General features: G+C 47.5%; 1 protein-coding gene across 12 annotated transcripts in view; it reads right to left on the bottom strand.

Moving 5' to 3' along the window:
* Positions 1-4,968: 4,968 nt before the first annotated feature.
* Positions 4,969-18,090, bottom strand: part of Znf532 (zinc finger protein 532) — a 108,075-nt gene continuing 94,953 nt past the window's right edge. For 11 of the 12 annotated variants that reach the window (XM_038329905.2, XM_038329902.2, XM_038329907.2 and 8 more), the window contains 3 exons: positions 10,670-10,782; positions 8,269-8,422; positions 4,969-6,923 (listed from right to left, as the gene is read on the bottom strand). In XM_038329905.2, the coding sequence (XP_038185833.1) occupies positions 6,429-6,923; positions 8,269-8,422; positions 10,670-10,782 (762 nt within the window). In that variant the 3' untranslated portion in view covers positions 4,969-6,428. The remainder of the gene's footprint in view (positions 6,924-8,268; positions 8,423-10,669; positions 10,783-18,090) is intronic. The other variant, XM_038329909.2, reaches the window with a different exon arrangement.

The raw sequence follows: 18,090 nt of genomic DNA, 5'->3' as shown, positions 1-18,090 counted from the left end.
GTGCCTGGTGAGGGATCTATAGGAGTAGTCCACGTCCGTTTCCTGCCAAGATCCATTTCGCAGCAGGCTCCTTAGTGCAGCTCGGCTCTGTTGGCCTTTACCAACCTCACATTGTTCCCTCCAATCACTAGACCTGTGCCTGCCCTGTTCACCACCACTCATGATGTTTTCAGAAATAACTGGTCTGATTAGGCCTCGCATGACATGAAGTCAGAGAATAGCTTGGACTAAGCCTACAATTTCTGGAACTGAGAGGAATGTCTGTCATGGGGGACTCTAAGGTATTTTCCCACAGTCTTGCAAACGAGGCAGTTGTTCTTGTGTTTAGAGACAGACATGACAGTGCACTGTACAACTTGCTGCAGATGCAGCAAGCAGAATGGTGGTTCCTTTAGGCAGTGAACTAGACCGGTGGTATAAACAGTGTCACGTGGTGACTCGGGGCCAGCCATGTGGGCCGGATTAGAAGCTGGTAAAGGATGTTTTTCTGGGAATCACTGTTCTGTTTCCTCAAAGTAAAAATATCCACTTGGGGCAAGGAAGGGTATGGTTCCAGGACAAACCTGGTGAGCTGGTACTTTGGTCCATCTTCACCTTACCTGGAAAGATGCAATACATGCTGGCAAGAAAACAGGTGCCTTTGACTACGGCCTCTGCCTTCTTCTGTGCCTTGGTCCTGACAATGGACATGGTCTGCTCCTGCCATGCCTACTGCTGAGGGGCCCTGTTCTATGGCTGTCTGCCCAAAACTGCTTAGTCTTCTCATGCCTGAGAATCAACCTGCACTTGGCTAGCCCCTAAAGGCTTCAACACCCTTGTTCCATTGTATGGCTTTGTGAAGCCCTTTTCTGAATTCTCTTTTAAACCTTTCAAGGACCGGAGGTGGGGGGAGGGGAGGAGAGGCTCAGTGGTTAGGAAGAGCATATTCCCCTTCTGCAGAAGACCTGGGTTTGATTCTCGGCACCCATGTCAGGTGGCTTACAACCACATAGGAGTCCAGCTCTGGGGAGTCTTACATCTTCTGGTTTCCACTGGCACTGACCTCGTGCACAAACCCATGCATATAGATTTTAATTAACTTTAAAGTTAAAATAAGATTTTAAGACATTCAAGTTAAGCCTTTTCTAGAATGCTATGTTCTGCTGGGAAATTTACAATTTACCAAAACAAGATCTATGTTGGACACCCCCGATCTGCCCTTCCTACCTAAGAAGACAGAGAACATAAGTGAGCAGATGCCCAGGAAGGAAAAAAAAAAAAAAAAAGGAGGGGGAACTGGCTATAAAAATTTCATCACCTAATATATTGAGGGGTCGTAGTTTTGTTTGAGATGGTCTCACTCTGTGCAGCATAGGCTGACTTTGAAATCACTACATAGCCCAGATCACTCTAAAACCGAGCAGCTTTCTTCTTGCCTTAACCTTCCAAGGTCAGGGCTTGCAGGTGTGATGTTTCGAATGCATACTCAAACAATCACCAGAACCCACTAGGACTGCGGAGAGGGTTAAAGTGCCCGTAAAAAGAGAAGGCTCAGGTAAGGCCGACAGAACCCACGTTTCAACTTCACCTCATGCCCAAGCCCCGTGGATCAAGGCCCACGTATTCAGAATGAGTGTTTGGGGGGCTGTGATAGTTCTTTGGGAGCGAGAAGTTCTCACTACAGCAGAGATGCATGCATGGCTCTCTTTTTCCCCTCTCCTACCTGCTCTGTGCCCCACGGGCTTAATTTCCATTTTCATGTGGCCAACTTCTTGATTTCCTTTTTCAATTTTAACCCAGCATTTCAAGACTTCTATTACTATCTTTATACGCTGTGGTCAGAAAAGACACTTGACGTTTTCAGTCCTTCCAAACTTGCACAGACTTGTTTTGTAGCGAACATAGTAACTGTCCTGGAGACTGTCTCCTGAGTATTCGAAAGGATGTGTATTCCGCTGGTGCTGGATGGAATGTACAGTGGATGTCCTTTTTTAGGTCTGTTTGGTCCAAAGTGTAACAAAAGCCCAATGTTTCCCTAACTGGTTGCTCTGGGAATGGTCCTTGTTGACCATGAGGCATTAAAGTCCCCTGTTATTTTTGTAATAAAGAATCTTTCCCTCTAAATCTATTACCATTTCATTAATATATGTTATAGCTCAGTGCTGGGGTGCGTTTGCATTTATAGTTGGTACAATCTGTTGACAAACTGAATTAATCATAGGATGTCTTTTGTCTCTTTTTTGACTTTGTCTATTTTGCCTTAAGCATCCCCACCCCTCTCATGTCTCCCGGATGAATACCCATCACTTCCAGTCTTTGTGTAGCTGTAAAGGGGATTCTCCTGTAGGCAGCATACAGGTGAGCTTCCAAAGAATGCCCCTCAGCTTGCTGCTTCATTGGAGGATATAATCAGTTTGCATACAAAGCGGCAGTAATAGTTAAGAACTTGAGGTTACGGTGGGTTATTTGTCTTCTGGCTTGGGAGTTCTATTTCAGTATCTTCCTCTTGCCGTCTTCCTTTGTGGTTTAGTGGTTTTCCATTGTGGTGGCTTTGAATCCCCATTCATGCTTTGTGCATCTGCAGGTTATATAATCACACCATTATACATACAATTGACTCAGTTAATAGTGTGAGATAATGGGGGGTGGAGCAGCAACGGGTGGGTGGAGCACTAACGGGGAGGGGGGTATGAAGAGGCGGGTCAAAGGAGCCCCTTAAGGAAGGTCAAACTATGCTTGAAGAGGAGCCAAGGTTTTAGCAGAAGACCTGAGGTTCAGAGATCCCATCTGCAGCCTGCTCTGTATGCATCACTGCATGAGAAACCCCACGCATCCGACACACTGCGTTTTCAGACCTGGGTTAAACGCTCTACGGGTCACATAGAGCTCTTCAGCACATCTTCTTTACTCCCCCCTCGAAGTGGGCACAGCATGAGTCTATTAATCTAGTTTACATTCACACTAGCTGCCCCAAGTTGTCAAGTAGAAATTTCAGTGTTAGTCAGACACTGAGATGGGGGGGGGGGGGGTCACACAAGCCCAGAGACGCTGAAATGCTGCTGCCAAAGCCATGGCAGGAGTGTACATCTGTCCTCATACTGTAGGAGGATGAGATCTACTGAGAACGTGGCCATGTGGACTAAGCCTTCACCTTTCCTTTTCGCATTTTGTATCATTTTGCTGCTACATTCCTTTGGTATCACTGTGGCTATTACTGGTAAAACCAAGTTACCCAACTAGAGACAAAACCCCGTCTCAAAATGTATCTCTAAAACTCATCTTTAATATTCAATCAAAGCCTCCAGGAGAAATATGGAAATGCACTATGCTTGAGCTTTCTAATCAGGCTTCTTTTTTCTGTGTCTCACTGCACGAACTCCCACCCCCTTCCTGCTCAAAGTCTGCCCGGCTGTGCCCAGTCCTTAGACTGAGCTAGCGCCACAGCTCCCACAATAACTCCTGTCATGGCCATCATGGTGCGTTCAGGGCACATTGGGGAGAGAGCTCTTCCTGCTTCTGGGGACCACACGACTTGTGCTGGTCGATGACACAGAGTACACTGCTTTTACTGTTACTTCCAGGTCGGGGCGTTTAACTTCCCCTTTCAGTTCCAGTGGGAAATGGGGTCAGGTACGAGAGCGTCACACCTCCTTCTGCCTACTCATCGTGGACGCTGGAAATAAGAAAATGAAAAAAATATATATCTTGGACAAATCATTTACTTGCTCTGCCTTCTTTCTCAACTGCCCACTCTTGGCATGCAGTAACTAATGAGTAATGGATGGGACTGAGTCCCAGCATATGGGTTCTTGGTCGGCATTCTGTGGTAAATTAAATGTGCACGATTTAACTGATGGTGAAGAATGGTCCATCCTGACTTCCTCGGGTCTCTATTCCCACTCTGGAATGTCTACTAAACCAACACAGGGCCCTCTCATTTTGTCCTTGACTTCTTCCATGAGTACCACAAACTCCAACTCCTAATCACTGCTGTATTCTGGGAAATAGCCCCAAGCTGTCCTTCTCAGAGGCACTGACTGGCCAGGTTTCCCCGCAGGGTGCAGCACTGGAGTGATGGACGGGTTTGTGACCAGGGTCGCTTCTGTTTTGAACCTCTGAGAGTTTTAAAGAGTCATTCTTGTAACCCTTCAAAATAAAACATTTAACAGATATCAATTCCATGTTATCAAACGGTTCTGGTTATCTTATAATGTAGTACAGGGCCAGAGAGGGGCTCAGCGCCTCTGAGTTCCTGCTGCTCCTGCAGAGAACCTGCTTTGGTTCCTGGCAACAGGCCAGGTAACTGGTGTGCAGCCACCTGCAACTCCACAGACCTGAATTTTCTGCCCTCTGCAGCACCTGTGTGTGACTCACGTGTGCTAAACTCACACAGACACACAAGCATGGAAGTATACATAAAATTTCTAAAAAAAACCCATTGTGCCCCAAACAAAAGTTTGACTATCGTACTTCGCACATAACTTTATTTGTTGCATAAATGAATATTTGTCAATATGTACATAACCACAAAGAGCAAGTACTAGATTGAGAGCAAAATATTTGGGTTCTAATATGCAAAGCCACTTACCAGCTACGAGGACTCAGGCGAAGAGCTGAATCTGAACTCAGCTCCCTCAACTGTACTTCCCCGACTGTAGGCTGTACGGACCTGCGTGGCCACCACACAGGCCTATTGCAAGATTCAAACGCAGGAGCACAAGAAAGTGCCCAGGAACACAACTGGAAGCAACACAGATGCAACAAGGAACAGCAATTAAGCTTCAAGTTGAGGAATATTTGCACACCCTTGGATTATACCGATGGAGTCAACAGAAAGTGGCAGAGGAGCTAGCTGGCCACTGGCGAGAACGAGCAAGCCATTCTTCAGAGTGGAAAGAATTCGGCAATACTCTGTAGCCTGTCCTGGGAATGAGTCACTTCCCAAATTTCATGATGTCAGAGACCCACCAATAACTCTCTTGAAGAAGCTCAAGGGCCAGATGTTCCTCATTTATTTACATGTGAAATGGGTTGAATACAGTCACAATGGATGTGGCGAGCACACCCAACAGCAGCAAGACCTTCCAAGGAACTGAACGCTGACTACAGTCTAGCATGCAAGTATCTATATACACAAATGAATTTCTTGGCTTAGGAAAACAAAACAAAAAAGTACAAAACCTATCTGGAGATAAATACAAGATATAAAATGCAACGGAAAGCACAAAACGATAACCAAAATATACAGCTTTCCCAGAGAACTGTCCAGGGAAGTGACAGGAGGGCACCTCCACAGTGCTCCAGTCAGGCGGCCGGGAGAGGGTGCGGAAACTCTAGAAGCCTGGTGGCTCAGGGCTTCGTCTGTGGCCAATTGCAGAGGGCAGGCTGCTGCATTGCTAGGTCAGCGGTAAAGTTGTGCATCCCAGCTCTAAGTACCAGGACATTTGGCAGTAGCACCCAGAACAGGAAACGCCAACTGTGTAGACAGCAAAGGGTTACGTCAACCATGCCTTTCTATTCCCGTCAAGAGCCAGAGAAGTACTCGATATCCTGGAACTACCAGTCTCTGCAGTAGCTGGCTAGTCACATGACAAAACTTGACTAGAGAGCTACAAGTCTAACTACGACTTTCAACTAGGACAGTAGGCCGGGCTTTTCCTAGCCTGTCTCAGCATGCTCTGGGAGTCAGCCTCGCAAGTTCACCCAGAAAAACCGCCAGCTGTTTTCTCCCCTCTCTGGATCCCTTCTTCCTCATTCCTCCAGGAGGATTAAGTACGCCTGCATTCCCTGCTGGACTCCTGGCCTCTCTTACTTTGGAGGAAGCAGGGATCGGCAGGGCTGCTTTGGATGCTGTGCAGGAGGGTTCAGGCCACGCCCTCGCCTGGGTGCTGTTGTCCTCGGAGCCCTCAGTGGCTAGGAACAGGCACGCAGAGTGTGGTGCTAAGACACTTAAGAGTGGCCAGTGCTGTGAGACCCACAATCACCTATAATTTATGTGGTGAGTTCTAAAAATTAAAAACACTAAAAAAGGCATGTTAGCCTGTAATTACTGAACTCATTCAAATTTGTAACATACAAAATGGTTGGTTTGAATTCAGGAACTGCCCCTATTACGAAGAACTCTGCTTTAAAGAAACGGTACAAAAAAGGAAAACTCTAACCCAAAACAAACCAAAAAAACCTCAAAACATTTTCCACCAAATACTGATACAAACATGTAACAAAGAGTATAAAAAGTTATTTAAATATATACAAACTCTTTAAAACTCAAATACTGCCTTAATACTTATGGGGAGGGATACATCTGAGGAGGTGAGGGATGGGACAGAGAACATATTGCGACAGCCCAGACAGTACCGTTAACTCTGTTTTACTGCAAACTTTTGGTAACAAAAAAGTCTTGTTTCCAATTCCTATGTGACAGGGCTTCTCTTGTGGAAGATCTGTGGCTATTTCTCAGCTGAACTCATTCTTTTGGATTTGATGAAGGCCATGCCATGTGTCCGCATGTGTGTGTTTAAGGCAGCTTCCGTTTCAAAAGTCTTGGCACACACTTTGCACTTCCTGTCTGATGCTGCGCCCTCGGCGTCCTCGTCCTCGGGGCCGGGCTTATTCTCTTGCAGGCTGTCTTCCCCAGCCCCGTTCTGCTTGGACACGGGCTGAGGCTCCTTCAGCTTGTGAACGATGAAGAGGTGCCTGGACAGGGAGACGTGGGACGTGTAGCAGAGGCCACACTCCCGGCACTGGTAGGAGGAGCCGTCCGACTTGTGCTGAGGGATGTGTTCGTGGAACTGCAGAAGGTTCTCCGTGGTGAAGCCACACACAGCACACTTGTGAACCTTAAAGACATTGATTTTCAGCTTTTTCAGAGGCTGGGTGATGGCTCCTCTGGGAGGCCTGAACTCTAAAACTGGTTCTTCCGATTTCCGCTTGGGACTGGGAGCCTTTGTGGGGGGAAGAAAGAAAAACGATACAACTGAAGGCGGGGGCTCAGTGCCTGGCAAGCAGTGCTGAGACTGCCGGGAAAGCAGACACTGGATGCAGGGGGACTGGGGCCTTAACGATGTGACTCCGCCCTGCAGCTTACCCTCCCGCCCCACCCCCACTCTGTGCTTCCAGAGTCACTGTACACAGTAGTGAATGAGGAGCTCATGGTCTTGGGCCACAGGGGAGCAGCACCCCAGGCCTTCCACACCTCAGAGGACAAAGCAAAGGCAAGGGCTCCTGGGAGAAAACCCTGGCAGGGGTCAAATGATGACATGGTATAGTCATGAAGGGCCACGGTGACAGGTGATATGTGGATGGGGGTCTGGTTCAGACACTAGATGCTGAGTGCTAATGCCCCAGGCGGGAGCAAGGCCTGTGTGCTCACAGGACACAGAGTGGACGGAGACAAGAAGTTCAGAAGACTAGGCCCGGGGAGGCAGAGTAAAAGCACCTCACGAGAGAACTTGGGCACATGCTTTCATTATGACTAGAGGGGATTACTACAAGACTCCGTGGACCCAGTACCTGCTCCTGCCCCTTGTAATTGTCCTCCTGGTCCTCCTTGTCACACCATGTCCCCTCTGGAGCTGCCTTTTCCTTTCCCCTAGCTTTCTAAATCCCAAGGGCTTCCACTTCCTCTGTACTTGGGCATGGCTCTGAAGGCCTACACCTGCAGCTACCTCTGCGTACACTTAACTTCTTGTGGGGAAGATGGCCCAGTGCCACACCTGCCTAACTCTGGATGAGGGGCAGACTCAAGGACTAAGCTAATGCATGTCTTGAGAAACTGCTTTAGCCCAAGTACGTTCTAGACTTCTCATGGCACCGAAACCAGCAGTGACTGCTACGTGGTGCTTTCTGTAACTCCAACTAGCAGAACACGCGATGCCTTATGCACAGGCTCCTGTCAGCCATACACACACAGCCAGCCGACTGAGGCTCATTACCTACACAGAGAAGAATAAGGCACGGTTGTGGGATCTGATCTTTTACCATTCCAAAGAGATCAGAGTCACTTTGAACAGCTGCCACAGCCAGTGAAAAGCATCTGCTTAATATACTTCTTTGACGAAGAGACAACTTCCCTAAGTCAAAGTATAATCTTATGAATTATATGAAGAGCTCCTGTGTGTTATTTCTGCAAGGACAACAGAAAAAAACTTAGAAAAGGTTACATTTCAGGAGCAGCTGGGAGCTGGGATGGGCTGCACAGGGATTATTTCAGTCTTGATGTAGTCTGAGAGAATGATCAGGGAACCCACATCAGCACCACCACAGTGAAGACCAGCTGAGATGTCTGACCTTGGAGTCTTCCTTTATCTCGGTTTCGGTTTCCTCCTCATTGGAACCTTCAGTCAGCTCTTTCACGTCGGGGTCCTTGATGCCGTGCATCAGCTGTATGTGCTTCTCCAGCATCAGCCGCTTGGTGAACGTCCGCCGGGAGTCTGGGCAGTGTCTGTGAGCACAAGATTGAGAGGGGAACTATGGCTGCCCAGGGATGTGCACTGCAGAGGGACCTGGCCAACAGCAGGTACGGGACGCCCAGAAGGGCAAGCGAACACTGGGGCCCACATAGAACAAGCAGTGCTGCTTTGACTCCCGCTCCCTTTTGTGAAGAGGTCCTGCCCCCGGGCTTTGTGAAAGCTGCTGATTAAAAAACCATTTCTGTGTCTGTGTGGATGTCACATGAGGACAGGTGGAGCCTGGCGCTAGAGTTGCTACGGGGGTTGTGGAACAGCAGCGAGAACTCTTAACTGCTGAGCCACCTCTCTAGCCCTCTGCTGTGCCCTCACTACTTTGGTTCAGGCAGATGTGTAAGCAATTATTTAATTTGTAATTCTAGATGGCCTCAATCTTAAAAAACTGGAGAATATTAAAATTTCCAAGTTTTCTTACAGTGACTCAGAGCAGCCCTTAGAATTTACATAAGAGCTTCTCCAGGCTGCAGGAGGCTCCTTCTGAACCCCTGTTAGCCTAAACTAATTTACCCATATTAGCCTAAGATTCCTCAAAGCACAAATGCAACTTACATTTGTACCTGGAAATCCTTATTCATTCAGGAGATTAAAATGCAGGAAAGCAGGCTATCCACTGGAGGTAGGTAAACTACTTAAATTTTGTGCACTACAAAGATGATCTGCTGGAAAGGTTTTAATTTACTATTTTCCTAAGAAAACAGTCCAAAGCCAGGCGGTGGTGCACGTCTTTAATCCCAGCACTTGGGAGGCAGAGCCGGGTAGATCTCTGTGAGTTCAAGGCCAGTCTAGTATACAGAATGTGTTCCAAGACAGGCTCCAAAGCTTTACAGAGAAACCCTGTCTTGAAAAATAAAACAACAAAAAAAAGTGTGTGTGTGTGTTGTCTGTGCATGCCACGGCACCTGTGTGGGGCCAGGGACAACCCTGTGAAGTCACCCTTAAAGGGGTTGTCAGGCTTATGAAGCACTCTGACTCACTGATGCATCTAACTGGTTCTCTCATAAGGTTTTTTGCCTAATAGTAAAATTAGCTGGGGGAAAAAACTCTTCATTTTACTGCCTTTCAGTAAAAGGGGAAAACATAAAAAAAAAAAAAAAAAAAAAAAAAAGGCCAGCCAGACAGAAAAGGCAGCTGCTGTCACGGAAGGCCATGCCAGGCTTTCCCATCTTCTCGGCCCCGGACACCGTGTGCCTGAGCTCTCACTGTCAACACACAGACCTCACGTCCGTTCCTCCCCACTCTGATCTCCTCCTTAGGACATGTTCCCTAAGTACCTCAGGCACAGAAAGTTCCCATTAGTCTGAAGGCCAGCCTCATGTCCTCACCACGAGGTCCATGGGGCCTGACTCTGACCACAATCAACCGCATTCCACTCTGGCTCTGTGGTCTCTCTGTTTCTCTCTTTTAATTAGATTTGCTCATTTTATTTTTCATGTGTGAGTTTTGCCTACATATATGTATGTACACCACATGTGTGCTTGGTGACTGAGGAATTCAGAAGAGGGTACTGGATTCCTTGGAACTGGAGTTATAATGGTTGTAAACGACCAGGTAGGTGCCAGGAATCACACTCAAGCCTTCTGCAGGAACAAGTGCTCCTGGGAGCTGAGCCACCTCTCCAGCCCCTCTGTGGTCTCTTGTGGGCAGAGTTTTAACCTGCTACACACTCTGCGCATGTGGGTTGAGTGGGTGACACAGATTTTCCACTAACGATAACCAGCGCTGGCTCATCTCATACCAAGAGGCAATTCAGGACTGACTACTGGTGGATGAGTTTACACTGGTCCCTCAGTCCCTCACATTTGGTGGATCTCAGCCAACAGTCAAAGTGTCTCTAACTGGTTGCAGCCAGATGGCTCATGGCCTGGGCTAGAACTAAGTGTATAAATGGGCCCTCTTCTTAGCCTTCACTGAATCTGAGTAAATCATTCCTAAATCTACACGGTCCACTTACTTGTACAAAAGGTGTCTCATCCAAGCAAGCCCACTACACTCTACAACAAACACTTCCCACTTAGTAACAGAACACAGTGCAAACGTGTGTCAAGAAATGCTGCTCATTTGACATGGGACGTTGGAAACAAATGTCCTGAAGAAGGATACGGGCGATATGTACACAGCCCAGTCCCCAGAGCAGAGGAAAAACCAAAAGGAAATGGGAAAACCCGAGAGGCTTTGTGGCCGCCTTCCCTTCCCTGTGTGTCCATAGCAGACGTGAGACTTACGAGCAGGCGTACACTTTCCTGATGCCTTTGTGCTTGATGCGATTGTGGCGGCACAGGCTGTGGGAGGAGCTGAAAGACTTGTCACACTGGCGGCAGGGGTGCTTCTTCATTTGCTGTGCAGGAGAGAGCAAAGGGCCCCTTAAGACCGTGGAGGCAAAGTAACCTGATGTACTTCAGCTGGCATTTTGCAGCACTGGTGTTAAGTAATAGTCCTGCCACTGACCTAAACCAGCGTTAAAAACTACCAAAACTCTAAAGTTCTTTGAAAATATATAATTACAGAGCTGGAGAGATGGCTCAGTGGTTAAGGACCACTGAGTGGTTAAAAGGACCAGGGTTCAATTCCCAGCACCCACAGGGCAGCTCCTAGCTGTCAGTAACTGCAGTCCTAGGGGATCTGATGGCCTCTTCTAGCCTCTCTAGGCACTGCATGCACACGGTACACGGACACACGTGTATTCAGGCAAAACACTCATACACATTTAAAAAAGAAGCAATTACAGTGTGCTGCTGGGTCATCCAGGAAGCAGCTCATTCTAGGAGGGCAGAATCTTTCACCCCCTAAATACTTACACTTTTTACCTAATCCAAATACCTAGGTATTCATTATAGAAATATTATTTTCATGAAAGCTGCTGTTTTGAAGAGCAGGCAGTGTGTGCAAAACAGCAGCCACTTCAGTAACTACCAAGGAAAATCATCACTGGATTTGCTGCAAATGGGAAACTGCCTCTTTCAATGCGCCATGATAAATCACTGGCTGATTTTAAACATTTAAAACCTTTGCTCATCAACGATTAAGTAACCACAAGACCCCTCTGAGATCCACGTGGTTACTTGGAACACAGAACTTTGGAGGGTGCCTTCAGTGGGCTGCCTCTTAATGTGTATGAGAGAATGTTTACATGAGCTATATACATGACAAAAATACTTTAAAAAAAAAAAAACTTTTCGAGACAGGGTTTCTCTGTTGCTTTGGAGCCTGTCCTGGAACTCACTTTGTAGACCAGACTGGCCTCCAACTCACAGAGATCCACCTGCCCCTGCCTCCCGGGTGCTGAGATTAAAGGTGTGCACTACTACTGCCCGGCCATGATAAAAATACTTTAGAACTACTGGTAAAAATTACTTTTTTTTCATAGAAGTTTCCAGGTTGGGGACATAGCTCAGCGGTAGAATGCTTGTTTAGCATATGAGGCCCTAGTTCAATCCCAATAACACACACACACACACACACACACACACACACACACACACACAGCTTTCCACGCTGGCCAGGTTAACCGTTGTCTAGTCAGATGCCCTCTGTGCAGGACCCTGAAGCAAACTGGAAGTTTAGCTGAAAAGAAAGTCTCGGATGCCATGACAAGTATCAAGCAGTCTCAAACCAAACACTGCCATATCATAAAGGCTGTCATTCTCCAGAATGGAACCAGTTTGGCTCAGCCTTTATTAAGTCAGGCTGTGTAGAATCAGTTCTCATGTGAGAGTCGTAACTATCAGCAGTACACACGATGAAGAAATACCTTCATCTGATGAAACCAATGACCTGTGAACTGGCGAGCAAACCTATTTAACGGGCTCTATAGAACCACAGGAGATTGCAACCCTGTCTCTGTGGTTCACAACTGTGTGGCCTCAAGCAGACACTCAGCTAACAACAGCCATGCCCTCAACTGTGAACTAAGGTCATAGCCATGTCTTCCTTGTGGGGCGCCGAGGGAACCTAGGACTAAACACTGAGCAACTGAAGAGACGCAATCCTCCTTCATTCCTCTGCTACATTAGCAAAGTTGCATGTCTGTGTCTCATCTGAAAGACTGGGAGACAGGCTTGTTTTATTTATGGAATATCTATTTAGCTCAGGCGGCTTCAGCCTCCCAAGTGCTACGGTTAAAAATGTTCACAACCATGCCTGGCTTTCTAAATAAAACAAAAAGGATTGACAAGTGCCCAGAAGAGTCTTGGACCTAGACAAAGGCGAGGGGGAGAATTGTCATCTCTACGTTAACAATAAAAGAATCGATATTTTATGGGGAGAGAAAAAATAAAGTAATAAGCACGCTCTGCCTCTGAGATAAACTGCCATGTCTCGTGTGTGGTCTGAAGAAGAATGGCCCCCGTGGGTCATTTGAAGTATTTATTTGTTTGCATACTTGGTCCCTAATTGGCGGACCTGTCTGGTGAAGACCGGAAGGCATGGCTATCACTGGGGGTGAGCTTTGAACTTTCAGGTGCCATTCTCAGTGTCAGGATGTGAGTTCTCAGCTGATCCTGCCATCTGCTATCATTGATTCTAACCCTAAGCCCAATTAAATGCTTTAAGTCACCTGGGTCAACAGAAAAGGAACTGAGACGTCTCCCAAGGCCTTTCCCCCATAATTCTTGCTCTCTTTTGAGAGAAGTTTCTGCTATGTAGTCTAGGATGGCTTCAAATGCACAATTCTCCTGCCTCACTCTCCTGAGCTCTAGGATTACAGGCATGGACCACAGAAGTTTTTGATTACACAGAGCAAACCATTAGTAACCCTACTCTACTTACACAGCCAAAGAACACGAGAATACAAATGTTCACTTCAGATAAAGCTTTAAGCACAGAATCATCCGCAAATAGTTTTGTTTCAACAGTGGCATTTAAAGAGCCAAGACCTGATTCCCATTAATCTTGTACCTATCAGACAGACTTGGAGCTAAGACACAAGACTGCTTTCTAAGAGTAGGACAGGTCTCTCAGTGACAGAATCAGAGCACAGAAGTATATGTGTCAGTACGGCACAGCAAGAGGGCACAGGGAGAGGGACTGGACTCTTTCTACGGTGATGGACTTAATGTTTTCTCAGTATATTAACACCAAAGCAAACTCTAATAAAGAAATACCCGTGGGGATGCCCTCAGAGGACAGTGGGTTAGAAGCAGCCCTGCTGAGTCCATCTTCACAGAGCTAGCAACCTGCCAGGTTAGGAAAACATAAAACGAAGACCAGGTCAGGGTGGAGCTCAGCTGGCAAAGCATTCACTTGTGTGCACCAAGCCCTGGGTTCATCCTCAGGCCACATAAGCCGGGTGCGGTGGTACCAGCTGATCTCTGGAGACGGTCACTCCACTACTTCCTGAAGGCTACTCTTGTGACATGCATCCCCACTGCCATAGGGTGACCAACGCGCCTTTCAGGATGAAATGAAAACGAGGCAAGGTCCATGCTCAGCCAATCAGTGCTCAGGAAGCCCCCTTGACAGCCACCAAGAAAGAGCAGAATGCCAACTGACTAAAGGGAGCCTAGTAAGTCCCAAGCCACGGTGACATACAGCGTCAACTCAATCAAAATGCTTTCCGAGAACCACCAGGGCAGAAACCCCTCACGAGGTAAGTTCTAAATGCTGAACTGGTCTACCTAGGGCTAGCCCAGTTACACAGTTACACGATAGGTCTCCCCTGCACACCCCCACCCCAAGACTTTATTACCAGGAGCATTCCAAGTGCCCCCGAAGGATGCGGGACTGTTCGGACAGTGCTAAGGCCTGTGTGGCGGATGGCCTGTGTGGTGGTGCTCTTTTCTGTACAAGCAGGTGCTCCCTGACGAGCAGTGACTCTCAATAAACCCTGCACAAGCGCAAAGTGAACTGAACAGTCCCACAAATCCACTATGAAGCTGAAAACTCACAGCAAACCAGAGGCAGGGGCAGGGCAGGCTGTGCATACCCTCCTGGGTTAAATTTACAAATGAAGCACTGTAAGAAACGAACTGATAAAACAACAGTTCTAACACGCTCCTCAAGGTTCTGTGAATGTGTCTTAAGCTAAGGAGCTCACGGCACTGAGAGAGTGTTGCGGCCTTCCTATGGCTTGTCTGAACTGGCAGCATCCCACACAGCATTACTAAAACAAGGGTCAGTTCAACAGCACCACAGTCTTCCCAAGCACTGTCTGACTCACGGTGGGCAGGCAGCAGCACAGAGGACGGATTCAGTTCCTGGGTGGGACAGTACAAGATTTCATCACACTGCTTATGAGTTGTTCACTCATAATAGAACTTTTGACCTATTGCTTTCATACCGCAGTTGACTACAGGTAACAAGACACAGACGATGAGACCATAGAGATTGAATGACACGTGCTTTTATAATGAAACTCAAGATATGTAAAAGACCTAGGGTGTGGGGTGGGAACAAGACTCCGCTGGACCCCTTCACGTTCAGTTTGTGAACTATGTGAATGCGGTATACATGTAAATCAAACCTTTGCTGATCTACTGCCTCAAAAAAAATGTAAGTTAGGTTTATTGAGGTAAAGTTTTACATGAGTGCGTTTTATATTTGATACACTACTAAACATCATAGCTCACACCTCTAATCCCAGCATTTGGGAGGGAAAAGAGGGAGCTCAAGGCCAGCATGGACTATGTAAGACTCCCAAAAATAAAAGGATGTGGAGGCTGGAACAATGGTTCAGTAGTTAAGAGTGCATCCGAATCAGGAGCTCACAACTGCCTGGAACTCAGGTCCAGGGGACCTGACAGCCTCTTCTGGCCGCAGTGGGCACATGCATACATACGCATAAACTCAAATAAATATTAAAAACAGAAACAGCTGAGTTGATACAGAACAGGTATGCTACTCTCCACAGTCCCACGTGCCCTTTGTGGCTAGCTCTGTCCAGCACCCATGCCCTCTTTTCTAGACCTCTCTGGTTTGCTCTGTGTACCTGCCGTGAAGCGGGCCACATCATAGCACAGCAGACACCCAGCACAATACACGGCTAACTCGCCTGTCCGTCCCTTCTCACTTCAGAGAAATGTCCACTTAGAGCTATACCCTAGTCCACTGACCCCTTTACCAGTTGGTGGACATCAGCGTTGGAGGAAACGATAAACAGAGCTATTCTAAACATTAGGTCCAAGGCAAACATTTCCAGCTAATACAGAGTATTTACTTGCAGGTCTATCTAACCCCTAATGTTTTGCGTTTCCTTAAAGGAATGTTTGGGTTTTTTTTTATCCTCCCTCAGAAGCTTGTTTTTTCAGAAATACTTGGGTCATAAGAACTATGCCAGTAACTTGCATATATTTATTAGAACACACCAGTAAGTCCTACAGGGCAACAATCAGGCTGAAGTGCTGGGCACAGAGCAAGTACTGTTTAGTGTTCAGATGTCAGAAGTGTGAGCATGCCAGACACAGATATAAGACTGCAAGAGCAAGGTGAGCTGAGAAGCAGCGAGGTAGGAAGGCTTAGACACAGGGACAGACAGATCCTCCATACCAGCTGGAGCTCACACCCATCCATCCTTCAAGTATCAAGTGCCACACCCATCCCCAAGATGGCACCCCCAGACTCTCTGGCCTGCGTTTACTGCTCTAGATTTTATTATATATGAAAGGACCAGGTGTGCAGGTGCACACCTTTAAGCTGTGAAGAGCATCAAGGTTCTGCGGAACTCCTGACAAAGCCTCCTCAGCTCACATCAACATCAATGGGTGCTGTGCCTCCATCCCCAGCCCAGATCCCTGCTCTCCAATGCTGCCAGCGACTGGTGAAACGCGTTTCAGTTTCCCTGGATGCTCAAGAAGGCCGATGCCCAACCCTATACTCACTATCTGGGAACTGCCCAATCAGATCCTTCATGCAGTTCTCTATGGAGGAAGGGGAAGGAAGAAGGAAGATCACAGAACAGACTGGGAGGCCTGGGCTCCATGGTAAGGGCTAGGGATTGGCATGCATGTAACAAGTCACCAGGAGGTTTGAGGATGAGGGTCACGTGACTAACATATGGCAAACTGGCTGGGTCATTTTCAGCTGCAGGTGTGAAACCTGAGCCATCCTGCAGGACTCCAACGAAGAGAAAGCAGCCTTGGCTGGAAAGTAAAGGAAGGAAGGAAGGTGGCTGGGTTTAGCGGGTTCTCAATGGTGGAGAGCTGCAGGGAGCCTTTGTGGACAGGCGGGATGGGGACAACCGGGAGGGGACGAGGTAAGCATCCTTCCCTAGTCTTCAGCATGGGCACCTGGCAGAAGGGAATTCCCAGTCAGAAACTAAGGAAGATCTGGAGAAGAGTGGAGTGAGGAACAGAGAAGATCAAGTTACACGTGGGGATGGGGAGGGGACAGGACGGGGATGGGGTGCAGCCCAGTGGTAGAACATTTGCTCAATGTTCTGGAGGAACTGTTCTAGAACACTAGAAAGACCTGTTGACAATCTAAACAGATGTGGAAGGGCTGGTGGGAGGGGTCTGGGGCATAGGAGAGAGGGCCACAGCAGGGACTCCTATCTGGGTCAGTAGGATCAATACACTGGATGGATAAGAACCTTCTGGGTGAACAGTGACTCTCTGCAACCAACACTTACCCGGAAAGACAGACGGAGATATATGGACAAATGGTGTGACTCAACGTCTCACACTACAGCTTCCATGACGCGACACTTTCCTTGTTTTTGTCCCCCCCTTTGTTCTCTTAAATTTTATTTTATTGGGGAATTGCAAGAGCAGGGGATATAAAGGTAATGGGGAAATGAGTGGGATAGAGATGCATGATGGAAAGACACAGAGTAAATAAAAGTTGGGGTTTTTTGTTTTTTTGCTTTTTGTTTTTTTTTTGTTTTTTTTTTTAAAAAAAGAAGAACCTGCTGAGGGCCCGTGTGATTATTAAGTAATGATGATGGCCGCTTGGAAACTCCATGGTGGAGGAAAGAAGAGACCCCCCGCATGTAGTCCTCTGACCTCCACACTGTGTCAATGCACATACACAGAAAGTAAGGACGTTTGTTTTCTGAGGGTTTTTTTTAAAAGACCTTAAAAAAAAGACCTCCTGAGAGTAAAGATACATTAGCATTCATAGCTGGATAGGAAGGACTAAGCAGGGGCTGGCAGCAAGGAAGAGACCAAGAGAAAACAGCATCCTGCAGGCCAGAAAACTGTGTTTGACAAGACATAACCACAGAGAAACCGGAGACAAGAAAGCCAAGGGAGACGCACAGGTCAGCAATGATGAACAGGAGGGCCAGGCCTTGCTGGAAGGACGGAGCTAATGAGGAGAAAACTAACTTTGAGCAGACTGGATGTAAAGGACATGAGTAAATACGTAGAACAAAAATAAGAGGGGAAACGGACTGGCTCAAGATGGAGGCACTCCTGCCCAACGTGCTGACAGTAGAATCCAATACCAGGGTGTAACCAGCAAGGCCCTGGGAGCAGGCAGCCTGCACCAATCAGGAACCAGGGCATAAAAGCCTGCAAGTGCAAGACAAGCCTCAGAAGGACTAGAAAACCCAGGCCTCCAGCAACTGAGCAGACACTGGTCTCAGCTGGTCTGCAATATACCACAACGCACAGGTGCCTGGCACTCTAGCAATGAGGGACCTCCTGCCTCTGGCCTGCCTCTCACCCTGTTGACCTGGCAAAGCACAACTGAGGCCATGACCAGCTAGCTC

This window comes from Arvicola amphibius, chromosome 5 (assembly GCF_903992535.2).
Source record: "Arvicola amphibius chromosome 5, mArvAmp1.2, whole genome shotgun sequence".
NCBI lineage: Eukaryota > Metazoa > Chordata > Mammalia > Rodentia > Cricetidae > Arvicola > Arvicola amphibius.
This window is presented reverse-complemented; position numbering and strand designations above follow the sequence as displayed.